At 36.4% G+C, this 17,919-nt stretch overlaps 2 protein-coding genes across 13 annotated transcripts in view; one reads left to right on the top strand and one right to left on the bottom strand.

The window, feature by feature from the left end:
• The window catches only part of NCAPG (non-SMC condensin I complex subunit G), a 48,918-nt gene extending 34,288 nt beyond the window's left edge, over positions 1 to 14,630 (top strand). For both annotated transcript variants that reach the window (XM_019829714.3, XM_003985501.6), the window contains 7 exons: positions 6,185 to 6,366; positions 6,633 to 6,807; positions 9,478 to 9,639; positions 10,100 to 10,238; positions 10,636 to 10,722; positions 12,154 to 12,223; positions 13,157 to 14,630. In XM_019829714.3, coding sequence (XP_019685273.2) covers positions 6,185 to 6,366; positions 6,633 to 6,807; positions 9,478 to 9,639; positions 10,100 to 10,238; positions 10,636 to 10,722; positions 12,154 to 12,223; positions 13,157 to 13,280 — 939 coding nt within the window. In that variant the 3' untranslated portion in view covers positions 13,281 to 14,630. The remainder of the gene's footprint in view (positions 1 to 6,184; positions 6,367 to 6,632; positions 6,808 to 9,477; positions 9,640 to 10,099; positions 10,239 to 10,635; positions 10,723 to 12,153; positions 12,224 to 13,156) is intronic.
• Positions 14,631 to 15,645: 1,015 nt separating this feature from the next.
• Positions 15,646 to 17,919, bottom strand: part of LCORL (ligand dependent nuclear receptor corepressor like) — a 166,750-nt gene continuing 164,476 nt past the window's right edge. For 6 of the 11 annotated variants that reach the window (XM_023253278.2, XM_023253277.2, XM_045056550.1 and 3 more), the window contains one exon: positions 15,832 to 15,947. Coding sequence is in view for 3 of the 11 variants with exons in the window: in XM_045056553.1 (XP_044912488.1) it covers positions 15,767 to 15,947 (181 nt within the window). In the remaining 8 variants the exon portion in view is untranslated. Of the gene's footprint in view, positions 15,948 to 17,919 lie in introns of all 11 variants that reach the window. The other 5 variants (XM_045056553.1, XM_023253280.2, XM_023253274.2 and 2 more) reach the window with 4 other exon arrangements.

The following is a 17,919-nucleotide window of genomic DNA, read 5'->3' as shown; positions in this document are numbered from 1 at the left end:
TTCTTCATATATTCTGAGTAGTAGATCCTTATCAAATATATGATATGCAAATATTTTCTCCATATACATTATCTTTTCACTTTCTTAATAATGTCCTTAGAGGGGCGCCTGGGTGGCGCAGTCGGTTAAGCATCCGACTTCAGCCAGGTCATGATCTCGCGGTCTGTGAGTTCGAGCCCCGCGTCGGTCTCTGGGCTGATGGCTCAGAGCCTGGACCCTGTTTCCTATTCTGTGTCTCCCTCTCTGCCCCTCGCCCGTTCATGCTCTGTCTCTGTCCCAAAAATAAAATAAAAACGTTGAAAAAAAAATTTAAAAAATAAATAAATAAATAAAAAATAATGTCCTTAGATATAGAAAACATTTTTAATTTTGATAGACTAATTTATGTATTTTTTCCTTTTATTGCTTATGTGTTTTTTGATGTCATATCTAAGAATATATTGCTAAATCCAAGTAATGGAGATTTGTTTCTGTATTTTTTTCTAAGAGTTTTACTTTTTTAGCTTTTTATATTTAGGCCTTTGATGCATTTTCAAATAATATTTCCACATGGTTTTAGGTAGAAGTCCAGTGTCATTGTTTTGCTTGTGGACATGCAGTTTGTGTTAGTTGAAGAGACTCTTCTTTTCCCAATGAATTGTTTGGCACCTTTGTGGAGAATCAGCTGACCTAGGTGTGTGAGTTTATTTCTGGACTCTCAATTATATTCCATTCCCTGTGTGTGTCCTTTGCCAGTACCAGACTGTTTTAATTGGTTTAACTTCATAATAAGTTTTGAAATTGGGGAGTTGAGTTCTCCAGCTTTGTTCATTATGTCCAGTATTGTTTGGCTACTCTGGGTCCTTTGCAGTTCTTTATGAATTTGAGGATTAGTTTTTCCATTTCTGCAAAAAAGTCCACTAGAATTTTGATAGGGCTTGCATTGAATATGTAGATTGCACTGGATAGTAATGCTATCTTAATAATGTTAAAATCTTAACAGTCCATAAACTTGGATGTCTTTCCATTTATTTAGGTCATCTTTAATTTCTTTCAGAAATTTAATTACTTTCAGAGTGGTTTGTAGTTTTCAAGGTATAATAACTCTTCAATTTTCTTGGTTAAATTTATTCTTATGTATTTGTATGCTATTGTAAATGGTATTGTTTTCTTAATTTGCTTTTTGGATGGCTCATTGATTTTGTATAGAAACTCAATTGGGTTTTTTATGTGTTTATTTGATTTGGTTTTCAACTTTACTCCATTTACGTATTAAACTCCTGTAGTTTTCTTGTGTGTGAATTCTTTGGGATTTTCTCTGTATAGGATCATGTCATCTGTGAAGAGACATTGTTTCAGTTCTTCCCTTTCCAGTTCATATGTCTTTTATTTCTCTTCCTTCTTTCCTTTCTTTCTTTCCTTTTCCTTTTCCTTTTCCTTTTCCTTTTCCTTTTCCTCTTCCTCTTCCTCTTCCTCTTCCTCTTCCTCTTCCTCCTCCTCCTCTTCCTCTTCCTCTTCCTCCTCCTCCTTCTCCTCTTCCTCCTCCTCCTCCTCCTCCTTCTCCCTTTTTTCCTTTTTTCCTTTTTTTCCTTTTTTCCTTTCTGTTGCAGGGAGTATGGCAAATGATGAGTCTGCAAACAAAGTGCAGTTAAGTGAACATCCACATACTCAAGTCGGAATGAGGCCCCTCCAGAATGAAGCTTCTTTTTATTAGGATAATTGCTAAAGACTATGTGCATAAAGTCAGCTAAGCAAGTGTGTTAATCAATCTAATGGTTTAGCTTTTCAAGGTTGAATTTCGAGTTAATTGGTTTCTATAACACTAGGAAGGGTCAGGTGTGAAGGAGGATCCGGCCCTGGACAATGTTAATGGCTCTAGGCATTCATTACAAACCTAGCTGAGGCTTTGTAAACTTGTCCTAAGGCCTTGAACCTTCTTCAGCCCTTCTCTTTTGAAGTGTTTTCCTTTGATGCTTCTCTCCTGCATCTCGCACTTCTTTCTTTGCCTGATTGTTCTAACTGGAACCTCCAGTACACTGTGGAGCAGCAGGGTTTAAAACAAGCATCTTTTGGGGTTTCTGGGTGGCTCAGTCAGTTGAGCATCTGACTTTTGATTTCGGCTCAGGTCATGATCCCAGTGTAATGGGACTGAGCCTCATGTTGGACTCCTTGCTGAGTGTGCAGCATGCTTAAGATTCTCTCTTTCTCTCCCTCTACCTCCTTCACCTACTCCCTCTCTCTAAAAGCAAAACAAAAATGAAAACAAGCATCTTTGTTTTGTCTCTGATGTTACGGGAACTTCTTCAGTCTTTATTGAGTATGATGTGGATTCATCATAAATGATCTTTATCATTTTGAGAGTTTCTTTCTACTCTTTTTTTTTCTTTGTTTTGTTTTTATCATGAAAGCATGTTTCTACATCAGTTGAGATGCTCATGTGGGTTTTTGTTCCTTTATTGACATGTATATTACATTGCTTGATTTTCTTCTGTTGAATGACCCTTGTATTCTTGGGAAAAATCCCACTTGGTTATGGTGTATAATCTTTTTAATATGTTGTTGGTTTGGTAGCATTTTGTTGAATGTTTTTGTGTCTGTATTCATAAGGGAAATTGGACTGTAGCTGTCTTGCATTGTCTTTGCCAGGCTTTGGTGTTAGGGTAATACTGACTTCATTTATTGAGTTGGGAATTGTTTGCTCCTCTTGTATTTATTGGAAGACTGTGAGAAGATTGGTGTTAATTCTTCTTTAACTGCTTGGTGGGGATTTACCTGTAAAGACATCTAGTGTTGGAGTTTTCTCTTGGGGAGGTTTCTATGACTTATTTACTCTGGGTATTATTAGAGGGCTATTTGGATCTTGTTTTCTACTGAGTAAATTTTAGGAAATTGTCCATTTCATCTAAGTTTTTTAATATTTTGGTGGTCAGCGCATAGTATTTTCTTATAATTCTTTTTATTAGTATAAGGTCAGCTGTAACGTTCCTGCTTTTATTTCTGATTTCAGTGGTTTGCATCTTTTTTTTTTTTTTTAAGTTTTTTATTTTGAGAGAGAGTGCGCGTGCACCTGCTTTCGTGTGCGAGTGGGTGAGGGGCAGAGAGGGGGAGAAAGAGAATCCCAAACAGATTCTGTCTTCACAGAGCCTGACACCAGACTCTAACCCGTGAACCGTGAGATCATGACCTGAGCCAAAATCAAAAGTCAGACACTTAACTGACTCAGCCACCCAGGTGGCTCCTTTCTTTCTTTTCTTTTCTTTTCTTTTTTTTTTTTAGTGTAAGCATTTACTGCTATAAATGTCCCTGTGTGTGCACTGCTCTTGTTGCACTTCGTAAGTTTTAGTTTTTTGTATTTTCATTTTAGTTCATCTCTAAGTATTTTCTAAATTCCCTTTTGATGTCTTCTTTGATCATTGGTGTGTGAAAAAAGTGTATTGTTGGCATGTTTGTGAATTTTACAGTTTCCTTCTGTTACTGCTTTCCAGGTGTATTCTGTTGTGGTTTGAGAAGAAATTTCAATGTTTTCATTCTTTTAAATTTATTTAGAGTTGTTTTGGCCTAACATGGTGTCTGTCCATGAGGATAGTCCATGTGCACTTGAGAAGAAAATACATTCCTCTATAGTAAGGTGGAGTGAATACATGTGTGGTAGGTCTGGTTGGTCTGTAGTGTTGTTTGAGCCCTCTGTTTCCCTATTGATCTGTCCGGGTGTTCTGTCCATTACAGAAAGCTGTTTAATTATTACTGTTGAGCTATTCCTTCCTGCATTTCTGTCAGTGCTTGCTTATGTATTTGGAGGCTCTGTTATTTGTTATGTCTATACTTCTCATTCTCTTTTTTTTCCTCTTTTTTGATGAATTAACCTTTTTAATATCAGAATTTATTACCCTTTGTTAAAAGTTTTTGACTAAACACATTTTGATTGCAAAATGGCAGTTGTCAGTCCTTGTCAGTAATTTAAGTGTAAGTAAATTAAATTCACCAATCAAAAGGCTGATGTTGGCTTTTTAAATTTTGAGTTAATACTCAAGTGACATACTGATTTCCTGTTGGGAAATATCCAGTGCTGTGGGCTTGCTGACATTGCATTGGTAGGAAAACTATTGAACAATATTCAGTAGTGTGACAATGAAGGAATTAGTCTTTTTTGTTGTTGTTTTTTTTTTTAATTTTTTTTTTTCCAACGTTTATTTATTTTTGGGACAGAGAGAGACAGAGCATGAACGGGGGAGGGGCAGAGAGAGGGAGACACAGAATCGGAAACAGGCTCCAGGCTCTGAGCCATCAGCCCAGAGCCTGACGCGGGGCTCGAACTCATGGACCGTGAGATCGTGACCTGGCTGAAGTCGGACACTTAACCGACTGCGCCACCCAGGCGCCCCATGTTTGTTTGTTTTTTTTTAAATAGTACTGGCACCTTAATCTCTTTCTGGATAAACTGGATTCTGTGATTTTGACTTTATTTTTGTCATCAACACTAAAAAAAATTCTGGATTTACTTCATTGTCCTCTGGTCCATAATAAGAATCTTTTAACATTTAAAAGTCTTTTAAAGACTTAAAGTTCTGTCCCATTTCAAAATTCTGACATTGAACTTCAGATGGATTACAGTTGCTATGAGGAAGGTATGTCATAGTTTAACATTTAATTTATTTATTTTTCAGGGAGAGAGAGACAGCGTGAGTGAGGGAGAGGGGCAGAGAGAGAGAATCCCAAGCAGTGTCGGTGTGGTCAGTGCAGAGCCCGATGCAGGGCTTGATCTCACGAACCATGAGATCAACCTGAGCCGAAACTAAGAGTTGGATCTTTAACCAACTGAGCTACCCAGGCGACCCCGTAGTTTAACATTTTAAAAAGATGGGGAGCATGCAGCCTTTGGAGTTGTAGACTTGTAGATTTGTGTTCTGGTTGCATATGTGTAAATCTTCAATAAGGTGTTTATGGTCTCTGGTCTTTTTCCTCATCTGTAAAGTGGGGATAATGATATCTATTCAGTGGATGGTTCTTTAAGTCAACAAATACTTAAGGGTTAGTAATGTGCTAGTCACTGTATGTTCTGGAGAGTACAGTGCTGTGTGGAACAAAGTCTCTGCCCTTTCAGGTTGTGAGCCCTAAATGAGTTAGTGTGTGGAAAGCACATGCTAGTGCCTTAGCACTTATTAATCTTATTGACCTCTAAATCTTGCTTTTGAGTTTTTTTGAAATAGTTCTTATATTTTCTCGTTCCATTTTTTTTCTTTTTACTTCTCCCTAGTTTAGATTTGTTTTACATTCGGAGATTATAATCTAAAGATGATTTTCCTGAAACCTCATTTAAATCTTATTTCCCCATCATTTCAAAAACCTTCAGTGGTTCCATATCCTTCCTCAGGGCGGTTGAGTTTTTTCACCTGAGTTTTAAGATCTCTGTAATGTGCTCACTGAGCAGACCTTACTTTACTGTTCATCAGTGATAATAAATAATAACTGATATTTGTTGAGGATTTACTATGTGGCTAGTACTTATGAAGAGTTTTATTTGTAGTATTTCTTTGTCCTTGTAACTGTAATTTTATTATCCTCTTTTTATATGAAAAAAGTGGAGTGCAAAGTTCATATGCACAGGATCATGCCTCTGGGAAGTGTCAAAGGCTCGACTTTCATTCAGTCTCAATAATTAGTATTTTTTGTTATCCCTCTTTTATGCCTGTACCTCCATTTGAATATCTCTATATCTTTTCCATTTCCTTGTCTTAAGAGTGTTTTGGTTACTCTTTCTAGAAATTTCTTTTTCTACCAGTACACCTTCTGTTCACATTTCCCCTTCATTCCGACACAGTGCCACTCCTACCTCTGAGCTTCCGTTTACGGGCCACCTTCCTCTGATGGCAGGGATCATTACTGAGTGTTTTCTAGATCCTACATCATGATAAGCATGTAATACATAACGTTTTGACTTTTGGTTTCACAGTGTTTAAAAGACCTTTTGGTTCTTCTAAAGAATTTTAAGGGAATTGAAGTTTTCTTAGCTAGACTAATAGTTTGTCGCATAGCCTTGATCTAAAAGGAAGATACAAAATCTTTTTCTGTGTCTTTAACAAATACATAGTATGAGTGATTTTTTGATAATTCATAGAAAAATATTGTAGGACAGGCTACATTATGTAAGGCTTAAAAAGGAGATACAAATAAAAATATTTCTTTTAATAAAAGTCATTTTTATTAGGTGTCTGAACTCAGAACAGGAGCTGCAGAAGGATTAGCCAAGCTGATGTTCTCAGGGCTTTTGGTCAGCAGCAGGATTCTTTCTCGCCTTATCTTGTTATGGTACAATCCTGTGACTGAAGAGGATGTTCGACTTCGACATTGCCTGGGCGTGTTCTTTCCCATGTTTGCTTATGCGAGCAGGTATTTAGTTAAACGGATAAATCAGAATCTGACTTGAAGTTAAATTCAGGCTCCCCATGAGTCATATCTGTAATATAATTTTGTTTTTCTTCAGTGGTTAGTGATGAAAATGAGGATAACTTACTTAGATTTTATTTACCTCAATTATTTGTTTCCTAGATAAAAATATACTGTATCTTAATGGGGTGAATTTTATACATTTTTTTTTTTTTTGAAGATCACATGCCTTTTCTTTGCCAACATACTTCCGAATTATTTTTCAATAGGACTAATCAGGAATGTTTTGAAGAAGCCTTTCTTCCAACTTTGCAAACACTGGCCAGTGCCCCTGCATCTTCTCCCTTAGCTGAAATAGATATCACTAATGTTGCTGAGTTACTTGTAGATTTGACAAGACCAAGTGGATTAAATCCTCAGGCCAAAAATTCACAAGATTATCAGGTGGGTGAAAGTTGGCCTATGGATGGTAAGGATGATAGCTATCATGCAGGTCACTGTTGTTTTGGTAAAATAATCTTTTCTTTTATGTTCTTTGAAATAGAAGCCACATTTTGATCTTGATTTCTTTTTTCTATTTTTTTTAATTTTTTTTTTTAGCGTTTATTTTTTAGAGGCAGAGAATGAGCAGGGGAGGGGCAAAGAAGGAAACACAGACTCTGAAGCAGGCTCCAGGCTCTGAGCTTTCAGCATAGAACCTGATGTGGGGCTTGAACCCACGAACCATGAGATCATGACTTGAGCTGAAGGCATATGCTTAACCAGCTGAGCCGCCCAGGCGCCTCTAGAGATTTCTGGTCTATATGGTGGCACATAACACAAAGGAAGAAAAAGACCTTTTGCTGGGGTGCCCTGGGTGGTTTAGTGGGTTAAGCGTCCAACTCTTGGTTTCAGCTCAGGTCATGATCTCCTGTTTCATGAGTTTGAGCTCTACATCAGGCTCCACACTGACAGTGAGGAGCCTGCTTGGGATTCTCTCCTTCTCTTTTTGCCTTCCCCCATTCATTCTCTCTGTCTCTCTCAAAATGAATAAATAAACTTATAAAAAAAAAACTAAAGAAAAAAAGACCTTTCGGGAATAGTCGTAATCCTATAAAGATGGAAGTAATAAGTGCTACTATTTTGCTCCTGAAAAGAATTTGCCAAAATTTCATCTCTCCTGACTACCCCCTCCTGACTACTGTAGTGCTGGCTTTTAAACATTCTGAAAATGTCCTGTTTATCTAGGACTCGGAGTCTTCAAACATTATCTTATCTGCTGTTTCTGAGACAAAGAAGAATTCAAAGAATGAAGGTCACCTCAAGCTTATTTAAATTTTTATTTTCATTTTCATTTTTTTTTTTTTTTTAGAGAGAGTATGAATGGGGGAGAGGGGCAGAAGGAGAGAGAATCCCAAGCCTGATGTGGGCCATGATGCCATGACCCTGGAATCATGACCCTAGCTGAAATCAAGAGTCAGGTGCTCAACTGAGCCACGCAGGCTCCCTTATTTTTGTTTTTAATTCAGAGAAGATAATTGAACTGCAAACTGTCCCATAGTTTAAACTTAAGCTGGGTTTTTAATCCTTTAATATTTTTAAAATTTTTGTTTTATTTATTTTGAGACAGATAGAGTGTGAGCAGAGGAGGGGGAGAGAGAGAGAGAGAGAGAAAGAGAGAGAATCCCAAGCAGGCTCGATGCCATCAGTGCAGAGCCCGATGTGGGGCTCCATCTCACAAACTAGTGAGATCATGACCTGAGCTGAAACCAAGAGTCAGATGCCTAACTGACTGAACCACCCAGGTGTCCCACTCCTTTAATAAGTCATTTAATCAAACGTCATCATGTTGAAAATTAATGTGTTATTAATGATTTCAGATGCCAACTAATTAAGTTGAAAGTATTGCTTTTTTATTTTAATTGATATTTAGTGTTTGCGTACCGCTTTCAAGTCATTATGTTACAAGTGATTGGAAAGAAGATTACAATGAATGTTAAGGCAAAATATAATCAGGGTGGGTGATAGAGCTCTAAGTCCTTTACGACTTTAGAAGGCAGGGTTCATGTTTTAGGAGTGATGAGTACAGCATTACTAGTAAAATTCAGTGAAGTCTTGTTGGGATTTGGGGAGTGGTTTGGGTAGAGAGAAAAAGACTTTTGGTAAAAGTGATTAAATGAAGCTGGTTGTGCAAGTCCTACAGGAGAACTATGGAAGAATCCTTCTGCCTAAGGACCAGAATGGCCCTGTTGAAGGCAGAACATTAAGGTAGGGAATTTGGAGTTGGCTGTATTTGCCATAACAACGCAGGGTATATTATTAAAAGGCTTAATGGGATGAAAGTTACCTAATAGAAAGATGAAGTTGGTGGTCAGTATTGTTACATAAGGTGAATTGGTGAGAAGAATAGAATATTATCAAAGAGAGTAGTTGGAAATCTATATAATTAAGAGATAAAAGCTTACAGAAAAAGAATAGTAGTAGCAATAGAAAGTAGAAAGAATAGAAGCTGAGATGGAAGAAGATTATGGGTATAAAAGCCATGAAGAAAGAGCTTGGAGAGGCAAGGAAGATGGAGTCCCAGATAACCCAGTATGGGTTACAGAAGACCTCGAAGAAGGTGTTGACATCTTTTAATGTGAAAGTGAGGGAAGTAGGTTGGAGGAGAGAAAGAAGTTGAACTGTCATGAAGTCTTAAAGTCCCAACTCATCCCATAGGTAGTTCTAGAACTGGGATAGTCCTTTGAGTTGTCCAGAATTGAGACAAGGCCGAGCTGTTGTACCGGTACATCTTCCAGCCACTGAATGTGAACTAAGAATGTGGCAGGGCCCCACTGTCTTCAGCCTGGATCAGTTCTGCACGTGGGAACTTTTAGCCTCCAGAACTCCTAGTAGCTGGAGGATGAATGCTTTAGTTGTGAAGGGGGCAGATCTCGATCCTGTACCACAGCATCTTCTAGAAAAAGGGGCGAGGGGCAGTTCAGTTTGCAAGGAGTATGTTAAATTTGGTTTTAGAAATTTTGCATTTGGGATTATGGCAAGATAATTAGTTGGAAATGCTTGTTAGATGTGTAGGGAACTATATTGTAATGATACCATTTTGCATTTACAAAGCTTTTTCTCTTGATCTTCTAGGCCTTAACAGTTCATGACAATTTGGCTATAAAAATTTGCAATGAGATCTTAACATGTCCATGTTCACCAGAAATTCGGGTCTATACGAAAGCCTTGAGTTCTTTAGAACTCAGTAGCAATCTTGCTCAAGATCTTTTGTTTCTGTTGAATGAGATGCTGGAGGTAAAGTAGTTTCTAATTACTCTTAACGTGCATAAATTTTTTTTATCAAAGTAGACTTTATGTGCTTGTATTAAATTATACATACGTTGGCAAACTGCTCATTTGAAGTAAATGTTTCCTTCATAAATTTAATAGAATTAAAAAAAATTTTTTTTAATGGTTATTTATTTTTGAGAGAGAGAAGGAGAGGGAGGGAGTTTGAGCTGGGGGAGGGGCAGAGAGAGAGGGAGACACAGAATCTGAAGCAGGCCCCAGGCTCCAAGCTGTCTGCAAGGAGCGTGCCATGGGACTCAAGCCCATGAACTGTGAGATCATAACCTGAGCCAAAGTCGGACGCTTAACTGACTGAGCCACCCAGGCATCCCTAACATGTTTTTAAACTGCTTAATAACAGTATGTAGCTTTTTGAGAGATTAGGAAATGCTGTATTAAAAAGTGTTAATAATGTTTTCTATTATAGGAAGTAAAAGATAGGACATGTCTGAGAGCTCTGGAGAAAATCAAGATTCAGTTAGAAAAAGGAAATAAAGAGTATGGTGACCAAGTGGTAGCAGCACAGGATGCCAGCATGAATATGACTGGTTTTCAAATTGAAGATGGTAATAACATACTAACCTGTGTATTTATATTCTCTCCTTTTCATCTTTACTGAAGCACATTTTTTCTCCTCTAGCATGTGGTTCAATTTCAGAAATGAAAGAAAAATTTTTCTAATTCCCCTGGAGAACAAATTACTGATAAGTGTTTATTCTACTTCGTTTTTTTAATGTGTACATTTTTCACCACATGACTGCGTACTATCTTAGGGGTTTTGTTTGCTTACTTTACAGTATTCACATTTTTTTTGAAACTGGTTTATGACACTTTTCATTTTCAGTAGCTGTTAATTGTACTGGTTGTCATTTCTGTTTTATGAAAAATTGATTTGGAAAGACCATTTAAAGTAATTAATGAAGCTTTTTAAGATTTACATTGTTGTATTATTTCCTTTACTAGAAAATCGTAAAGAAGCATATAGAACCCCTCTCAGGGATGTAAAAGCAACTGGAGCATCAAAATCCACTCAGCAGAAGACTAACAGAGGTAGTGTATGGATTGAGTATAATAAAAGTTTGCAATTTTGTTTTCCAATGAAATACTCATTTTGCAAGTTTCCTTATTGATAAAGATTTTTAAATGTCTCGGATATCCTTAACTTTATTTTCAGTTCTTTCAGTGGATATTAGGTTTTGCTCCATGTCTGAAAGATTATATCAGTGTTGCTCCAAGTGCTTTTGACCGAAAGAGATAGGATGCAGTGTATCATATTGTAAAGGACTATTTGGGTTAAATTAAGATTTTTTTTATCAAATGATCATTTGATGATTTTATGTTAGCAGTTGTTTGTATTCTATCCTTATATGTTAAGTAGTTTTGTCCTTTTTTCCCTATAGGGCTTCTGTTTTCCTTTTTCCCATTTTATTTCATAATTTCTCAACATAATTTATTTCCCAAGGAATATCCAACAATAGGGGCTTTGTTGGAATAAAGTAAATGTTGACTATCAAGGGATCACTTGGAAAAAATCTGAAATTCAAGATCTTTTTATTATTTTATTATTATTACAAAAGCAGTTCATGCTTATTACAGAAGAATCAGAAAATACATGCAGCAAACTAATATAAAGAACACTAATAATCCCACCCATGAGCCAACCATTATTTGAATTCTTAAAAAAAAAAAAAAAAAAAAAACAATTTTGAGACCCTTTCCTATGCAGATTTAATTTTTTTTCTAAATGGAATCTGGCCATAATATTTTTGTAGCCAGTCAGTTATTTAAATGCTTATTGTTGGGTGTTGTTCCAAAGTAGTCCCATATTGTTGGATGTTTTCTCGGGGCTAGCCGTATTATAAGCAAATATGTAAGGTTTTGGAGAAAAACATGAATAAATAGGGTGTATAAATTTCAACCAAATATTCATACTGAGTGATCAGATTCTTATCATAATTGAGGAGCATCACAGGCTAATAAGCTTTGTCTTCTTAACCTTATAAATTTCTAGCAAGTGGAATTTTTGCAATCTTCAGCATATTGTTAAAAGGTCTAGTTTTTACACTGAAAAATGTTTTAGAACACGTATTTGAATTGGCCATGTATACGTCTGAATAGTTTACAAGCCACTAAATTCTCTTTCTTTCGGACCTGTTATGGGCTTAAGCCTTTCTGGGCTTACCCTACTTTTCTAATCTTAATATTCATGTTTCTCCATATGTCTTAGGCTATAGCCGTAATAGAAGTACTTCTGTTTATATAGCTTATTTTTCACATTCTTCTTTCTCTCAAATATATTTAAAATTTGCCTCCTTATAATTTGATTTCCATATTTTCCCTTGCCTATTATCCAAGCTTACCAAAAAAAATGAATAAATGGCTGGAATCTAGGAGGAAATATGTTTTAGAGGGAAAAGAAAGGATTTGAGTAGCCCAGAAATGGTAATAAATTTTAATAATGAATTATATACTTTCTTTAAGGACAGAGAAAAGTGACAGCTTCAGCTAGGATGAACAGGAGACACCATACCGCTCAGGTTGACTCTGAAAGGTATGCCACGCACATCTAGAAAATGTAGAGGCCTATCTTTTTTTTTTTTGTATAGAAAAAGAAAAAAAATGTAGTTTCCTTCCACTGTGAAAAGCTCAGTGTGTAACACAATACTCAGTGGAAACTGTAAATAGCGAGGTCTTGGAGATATGTATCTCAAATCTCAAATTCCATTATCAAGGGCATTTGACCTCCCATGGCTGTGTGCTTTTCTTACTGGGATGGCTCCTAGTCCTAGGTAGTCATCTTTAATACATCCTTTCAATTTATATTTCCATGTATACTTCTGATTATGTGATTGGATGTATGACTCCTCTGATACTGAATTAGCAAACTCTTAGGATTTAGATTTGGGTTCTTGACATAGCAGGATTATCCTATAATTGTAAATTGCATATATTTGTGGTATAGTGTTTACTTTTAGATTCTGCAAATTAAGCCACTGTTGGAAGCTGAAAGTTCTCGTGAATTCATCTATTCATTGGTAAAACTGTAATGTGTATACTGTTAGTATAGAACTTTAGGTTAAATTTTGACTAAATTTAAAATGTTTTCAGGAAACTTGCTATTTCCAGAGTGTTTTAAGAATTTATTGCCTGAATTCAGAGAACTTAAATTTTTTTTTCACTTTGTGTTGTCCTCCAGAATTCTTTTGGGCAGTTGTTCCTGTTTAATCACACGCTTCATTACAAAATTTGTTTTTTTCTTTATAACACAAGGTTCTATATAGATATAAAAAGCAATTACCTAGGTTTCCCATGATTTACTTGGCAGGATAGCCAGTTAGTCTTTTTGGCTTTAGTTTTAAACCTAGTGAAAGCAGGATATCAATTACACACTGATAAACTGACAGAAGCAAAGAGTTTTATTGATAAATAAACTTGAGGGTTTAAAGCTTGTATTTAAATTGGTGTATTTTCAACATCTATTTAGTGACCCTGAAGTTCCAGAGCCAGAATCAGAAATGAAGAGGAGATTACCAAGACGAGCCAAAACAGCAGCACTAGAAAAAAGTAAAGTTAACCTTGCACAGTTTCTCAATGAAGATACAAGTTAGGAGAAGAGATGATGGAGGTGAAGTCCTTTTGACCATGTCCTTTAAAATTATGTTCAGTTCTCTGCTCTAATACAGTTACTCTTGTATCAAAATTAGAAAATGCCTCATGTAGCAATTTGTGCTGTGCGATTCATTACTTTGCCTGTACTGAAGCATCAGGACAGCGCCTGTCAGTGTGCTCCACGGACACCTGCATCAGTCACGTGGATTTAATCAGGATCTGAGGTGGGCCTAGGAACCTGCTGCTTCAGTAGGTTTCCAGGGGATGCTTATGAACTCTCATGTTTAGTATGGCATTATGGACAGCTTTTCAGTGTAACTAGCTAGTAGCTTGCATTTAGGAAGCTTTGATTTAGGTGGGGCCCATGCAACATCAATGAAAACACTTCAGAACACATTAAAAAGGGACATCTCAAGGGCAAATGAAGTACCACAAACTGGCTAGAAAGGAGCTTACCTTAAGGGAGGAACAGTACAATGAACTTAAAGTACCCAGCATCTAAGTCAAAGTTATTTTGATAATTTTGTTTTGTGATTCTTACACTAAAAATATTTTGGTAATGCTACCTGAATGGGTAATTTCTTAAAATATTTGTATCTGAGAGCCCTTGTTTGCTTATGGTTGTGATGGTGTTTCTTGGGTTAGGGAGATGTTCACATATATGTATATGTATATATAAGTAATCCCTATACCCAGTGTGGGGCTTAAACTCATGACCCCAAAATCAAGAGTCACCTGCTCTACCGACTGAGCCAACTGGGTGCCCCCCCCCCCCTTTACACATATTAATGCTGGAGTTGCTTTCTGTGTTTTTGGCATAACAAAATAATATTGTGGATAATAAAAGAGAATGCCAGTGAGAAAAGTGTGACAGGAAATCCTTTACATACTAGTTTATGAGCACTTGTTCTGTCACTGTCCATTTCACTTTTCTTCTCAAACTGGCACTTGCCTGACTTGGGGAACTTCTAGCGTGTGAACTGAGCCCTGTTTCCTGCTGCAACACCCAGCAAAATGCACGTTCTTCTCTCTCTGGTAATTACCTTTTCTCTTTATTATCCAGAACAGAAATGTCCTAACAAACATTGGATCTGTACTACTAATGATTGTGCTTTTTAAGGTTTATTCACTAGAGGCCATTTTTTTTTAAGGTGATGTTGTAAGAGCTAAATTAAGATCGTTGTGCTTTTTAGAACCAAATTGCTATATTACATACATATATGTGCTTTATAAAACTCAGAAATATAAAAGGAGTCTGAAAGTTACAAAGTAAGAATGCTTATTAAGCAAAAGGAAAAGGCAGATATGGTGGTGATATAAAACAATAAAAAATAGATGATTGTTTTTCATTTTGTTGGCTCTGTGTCTTTCTGTGCTTCAAATTCCTTATGTAAGTCTTCTTTTGTTAAATCCCTGTCACTTTAAAAATAATTTTTGTGGGTGGGGTAAAGGGAGAAATAAGGACATAAAGTGTACACAGAATGTGCTATAAGGAAAAGTCTTTAGAAACACCATAAACTAAATCCCATTTACCCTACAGCCGGGCTATCCAAAGGGAAGGAGCCATGTTCTTACATACTTACACGGACCACCATACCAAAGCTGCTTTCCTCTGGCATGGGGAAAAATAAATGTAAGCACCAAACCTTTAGGATTCTTACTATTCAAGTTTTAGACACAATCACATAAGCCACTGCTGAAGCTATGCTTTTGCACAATTATAGTTAAAGGTAAGGAATATTATCCTGATTTTAAAAGACATTTTACACTTAAATGGCTAAAATACAGTAAAATCAATAGATGTAAATCCATTTACCATTTTTCATTCAAAACTGGTAACTTACACCAAATAGTATTCTTGTCTGTAAGAGGCACAGCTTTGCTAACGAGTAAACATGCAATTGTGCCATTCATCTTACAGCCCACAGATTTTATAGGTTTAAAAGTACAAGAGAAAGAACTGATCAGCTCAAATTCTCCTATGAATGGAAACATGCTACTTGATGATAAACTATGATCAACTTTTCTATACATATATAACTCTGAAGGAGATAATATACTTCTAAGAGATACCTTTGCCTTTTACCAGTTTGCTTCGAGGTAGTTGGTATCCACCTATTATATCCTGGGTCAGGTCATCATCACAACTCTTTACAATACTAGCCTTCTAAATCACATAATGCGTTATATATTAAAACTTTGTGCACAGAAATAAAACCGGGAACAATTATGTATTTAAACTTAGGGCATAAAAAATTCACAAAATACCATTAAAAAGAGAAACATCAAAATCCATCTGTACTGCAAAATTCCACAATGGTCCGGTGTAAAACGTAAAAAAACATACAAAGAATATAATCAAAATGATTAATGCTAATGATTTAATATAAAGACATCACAGGACTAGAAATATTTCAAGATCAATTGATAAATGCAGAAGGAATACTGATGTACAAAATGAGGATAGTGCAAGAAGAACTGTAATCTACTTCTCTTCACTTTTGAGATTTTGGTTATGAACTGTACAGCTCGCTAGAGATGCTGCTGTCAAATTCAGATTCCATTCAATGGGACGATTAAGGCACATCTTAATGGGGCTCAAAGGGCAACTTGCTGTATTCCCATCGGACAAATTCAGTTTCTCATCAGTTTTCATTTGTAGCATGCTGGAAAAAAAAAAGTGTAAAGCATTTTAGTTCTTTAATTTCAAATAAATTACCAACCTTGTAAAAGAAATTCAATCATCTTATTGTTTGGACCTCCAGACATTAGAATTAGGGCATTTTATTCTGAAAGTACAGAGTTTTGTTGTGTTCCTTACCTCTGGCCTCCTTACTGAATTGAATACTTTACCTATGTTAGCCAGGTATTTAAAAGGTCACCCAGATAGCACTGGACAAAAACCACTGCGTATATGGATTCCATCAGCATACTCTGGACATTTCACATACTGAACTTGGTAGGATTCAGCCCTTTTCATTTGTCCTTTAACTTACCAGGATCAGAGCCACTTTGAGACAAGAAGGAATTAACCTTTGAAAGCTTACTGTGTTCTAGAGACACTCGCATGGATTATCTCATAAATTTCAGAGCAAACCAAGCAATGTTGGTATACTTCTCATGATAAATGATAAAAGTGAGTCTCAGACTCAAGTACAGATACGCCTCAAGTTACAGTCACCAAATTGGTATAGTCCTCTTTCCCTTATTCTTGTCTACTGGCTCTCTAAAGAGAATCTTTAGAAACATAGAAACTTGAGAGTCCAAAGGGTAGCTAGTCCACATATAATAGACATGTAAACCCACATCTTAAAAATAATATTGATAGCCCATTCACGTTTTCAGATGTAGATCCTCATGTTTATAAACTATTTCATAGCTTGTTATACATTATTAGTTGGACTACATCATTCCCAAGCTTTCTCCAACCACAGGTCCATGATTCTTCCTATTAGTAAAGAGGAAACTGCTGTGCAGTATTTAAGTGACTTGTTTTAAGTGGCAGCCACTGCCAGACATCAGTGACTTTTTCCTGATTTCTCCTTGCAACCTCAACAACCTACTCATTTGCCGTTCAGTAAACCAGAGAGATTTAACCTGTTATATTTTAACAGCTGTCATGATGCCACTGAGCTCTCTTCAGGCAAATGGACTCCCAGTTCCACCAAATAACATAGTTTCAAGTTTATAGGTATGAAACAGAATGACAAACTACAAGTAGCCTAAAAGGTTACTCATCATATAGAAAATCACTTTAAAAAACCCAAAAGAACATAGAGGTGAATAAATAAGAATGTACTTAAATCATGGCCTGATATATGACAGAGAGATCCAAAAAAAACAATACTCTCATTCATAGCAGAAATCCTGACTGGTTTTTGAAAACATTTGCACTGGTTACTGTTAGACTGATAGCCTCATGGACCTCAAGATATTTTTGTTTTTCAAGGCAGCAAAGCTCAGATAAAGCAGTAATGTTTTTCCATCTTACAAGGACTGCCAGTCTTCATATTTGTAGTATGTCTATGTATGCCTCCGAGAAACTCTAGGGCAAGCTATAAAAATACAATTATATTAAGACAGCTTGGTAGAGAAGTATATCAAGTATCAATGCCAGAAGAAGAAAATGATGGCACAAAGCAACAAATCATGGTGACAAAAACAATTTTTGCTCTTTGCTATTCATCAGAACAATACTTTAATAACTACATTATTGTTCTTTTTAATACTTTGAACATTAATTTACTTTTCTAGAGCATATACTCGAAATTTGGGTACACGAACTCCAGGAGTACACAAAAGTATACACATCATGGGAAGAAAATACCAGTTCAAGCACTATACGTTAGTACCAATAGACTGACATACTTAATTCATAAATACCCACTTAAAACTAGGTGGTGTGAAGAAAAAAAAAAAAGGTGGAGTGCAGGGGCACCTGGGTGGCTCAGTCGGTTAAGCGTCCAACTTCGGCTCAGGTCATGATCTCAGGTTGTGAGTTTCAGCCCGCGTCAGGCTCCATGCTGACAGCTCTGAGCCTGGAGCCTGCTTCGGATTCTGTCTCTCCCTCTCTCTCTGCCCCGCCCTCTGCTCACGCTCTCTCTCAAAAGTAAATAAACATTAAAAAAAAGAAAAGTG

The sequence above is a fragment of the Felis catus genome, chromosome B1 (genome assembly GCF_018350175.1).
Source record: "Felis catus isolate Fca126 chromosome B1, F.catus_Fca126_mat1.0, whole genome shotgun sequence".
In the NCBI taxonomy this organism is placed as follows: Eukaryota; Metazoa; Chordata; class Mammalia; order Carnivora; family Felidae; genus Felis; species Felis catus.
The sequence above is the reverse complement of the archived record's forward strand: the minus strand, read 5'-3'. Positions and strand labels throughout refer to the sequence as shown.